This window comes from Cryptotermes secundus, unplaced genomic scaffold, assembly GCF_002891405.2.
Source record: "Cryptotermes secundus unplaced genomic scaffold, Csec_1.0 scaffold1079, whole genome shotgun sequence".
NCBI classification, from domain to species: domain Eukaryota; kingdom Metazoa; phylum Arthropoda; class Insecta; order Blattodea; family Kalotermitidae; genus Cryptotermes; species Cryptotermes secundus.
The window spans coordinates 674173-676820 of NW_019720729.1; the positions used below are offsets into that span (position 1 = coordinate 674173).

The window sequence follows — 2648 nt, forward strand, 5'->3', positions numbered from 1 at the left end:
TAGCAGACTGATGCAGTAGACTTTCGGAAGTGTGACCTTGGCCTCTCTTCTCATCTTCTTTCATCTAGGCAGTTACAACAATAACAGTCTGCGAACTTTCTGATACCACCTCATACATGCAATATCTTGCAATTGCAACCTCCATGGAGCAGAATTATTACCATATGTTTGTCTTTACACAGTGCCATCATTAACATTTGTGACAAAGAGAAAATTTACGATATGTGTGGTTCCATTACAATCATAATGATTTTCATAGATGTTAGCTCACAGAATCACAGTATTGCCAAGTACATACTGTTTACTGTGTAGGTGGGATTATTACCGTTTTTTCTTGGAGCTGCAGCACTTGAAGGCTAATTTGTGATAGGTGTAGATAACATGAAACATATTCATATTTAAGATTTGAGGCTTTCACGGCAGTGACTATGAAGAAAGCATTCTTCTGGGATTTGGCACCGTGTACATGTGGTGTTAACCGACGTTTCGGAGGAACGTATCGCCTCCATCTTCAGGGTAGAAGAAAAATATAAGAAATCCGCAAGCCAAGAGACCGTGAGAACCAGTAAAAGCAGACTGCCAAATCCCAGAAGACTGCTTTCTTCATATTCATATTTATTACTTTTATTTTAATTTTTATATTATGTCGATATTTTTTTTTTCTTTTAATAGAATGTTGTCATGGGAGACTGGAGCAGACTTCTTCCTTTCAATGTGACATTAGCTGAGATGATGGAGTCACAGCCCAGACAGATAGAGTGGTATAACCACCTTATGGACACAGCTGGACTTGAAACTGCAACCAAGTAACTACTTGCATATATTGATGTTTAGTGTTTCCACTTTTAATATAGTCTCATCTAGTGAATAGTTGTTCTGGTCCCAACCAAAGCCCAATATAAGTAGTATATTACCTCCTCTATTAAGTGGATTTTGATTTTGTACATGGCCTATGTTTGACATAAGAAATTTTCAGCCATTCAGAACTCAGACCTTGATTTGGTGTGACTGTGGTTGAAACAACACTCCACATGTATGTTTTCTATCTGCCAGAAACAGGAACTGAAGCCACAGTGTTTACAGCATCATAGTTACCTTGATTCTTAACTAATGTTCTTTCACTCTATACTTCATATTATTAATTATTTTATAATTTGATATTATTTGTTATGTAATTGTGTAGAGACATATTTAATGCTGTTACAAAGAAAGTATCATACACTGTAAATGCTGAAAGGAAATGAACAGTTTCTTGACATAATTTTGCTAACCGCTTTAGTGAAAACCTCAGTTTGATGTAAGAAAAGCCATTCCCCTAGGGTTTCATGAAATAGGGATGTTACTGTAGTTCCTTTCACTTGTTCCTGCTTAATCCATTGGGGTTGAGTTTTTCGGATACAGGAGTTCATTTGAAACACAGAGTCTCCCTTTTCACACCTTTTGATACCATCAAGAAACCACTCAGCTGACTCTGAAGTCCAATGTATATGAGGTGTTGCTACAAATTTCCCAAAGAATGAGGCACATGTAAAGTAGCTGTGGAAACCTTGAAAGAGGGCAGTTCAGTTGCAGTGCAGGACAGATGTATGTTCAGTTGTGGAGTGGAGCTAGGGTTGCCAGATTTTGTAAAATAAGAAAAGGAGTAATGTCTCGTTGCTTGTTTATAACAACATTTTTCACAACTAATAAGCTATAAAATATACATAATCAACATACTACATAACTTACAAAATGCTACTACACATCTGTATCTCATAGGCCTACTACACATTTATAGAACAAAACAAATATTACGTAGCCCTATTACATATTATAGAATGCAAAAAATATTCTGCTTTGGTTTAGAACCTCAAGTGTTGCCAACATTCATGAAATGCAACATAACGAAAGAAACTTTAAAATAATGTCATTTTCCAAGGATTACAGAAATTTTATGATAATATTTAACCCATGAAATATAATTCGCAATGGACTTAAATAAAAAATGGAGAATTATCCACTCGGGTAAACAATAAACAGAGGAACAAAATTTGGGTGAAAAAGCGGAAGAATCCGGGGAAAACAGGGTATCTGGGAACCCTAAGTGGAGCACATATCAGTTCACTTCAGTTCATTGCAAAAAGAAGATGAAAAAAGAGGCAAGTGCAGTGAGTGAGCATTGGCATTGTGAGGAAGTAGTAGGTAGACAAACAACTGAACTTAAGAACATAAGCGGTTATGAACCTGGGACAGTACCGGCTTCAGGCATCAATGAACATTACACTTTGTAGATGTTCTAGTTGTCCTTATGTTAATAACAAAGACATTTCTCACCCTAGCCAGTAAGTCTTTTATTCGGGCTCCTAGATTTGTAGGAAACCTTCAGCAGACATTTGTATATAATTTATCTAAGCAGGGTAGTGTTTGTAAGTTTGTCACTCTGTTGTTTCCATGGATACCAAATGTGAAACTAGTCTCAGTTATGAAAGGACCAAATGGGATGATGAGAATTATAGCGGAACGAACTTTGGAGATAGATGAAGAACTGTGTGTTTGCTTCATAGACTGGCAGAAGGCATTTGACCGGGTAAACTGGACCAAATTAATGCAGATCCTGAAAGAAACAGGTATCGATTGGCATGAAAGAAGATTGATTAGCAAATTGTACA

General features: G+C 36.6%; 1 protein-coding gene across 2 annotated transcripts in view; it reads left to right on the plus strand.

Annotated features, from left to right (window-relative positions):
- LOC111872961 (probable helicase with zinc finger domain) overlaps positions 1-2648 on the plus strand; it is an 84708-nt gene that overhangs the window by 76156 nt on the left and 5904 nt on the right. For both annotated transcript variants that reach the window (XM_023867291.1, XM_033754950.1), the window contains exon 19: positions 673-806. In XM_023867291.1, coding sequence (XP_023723059.1) covers positions 673-806 — 134 coding nt within the window. The remainder of the gene's footprint in view (positions 1-672; positions 807-2648) is intronic.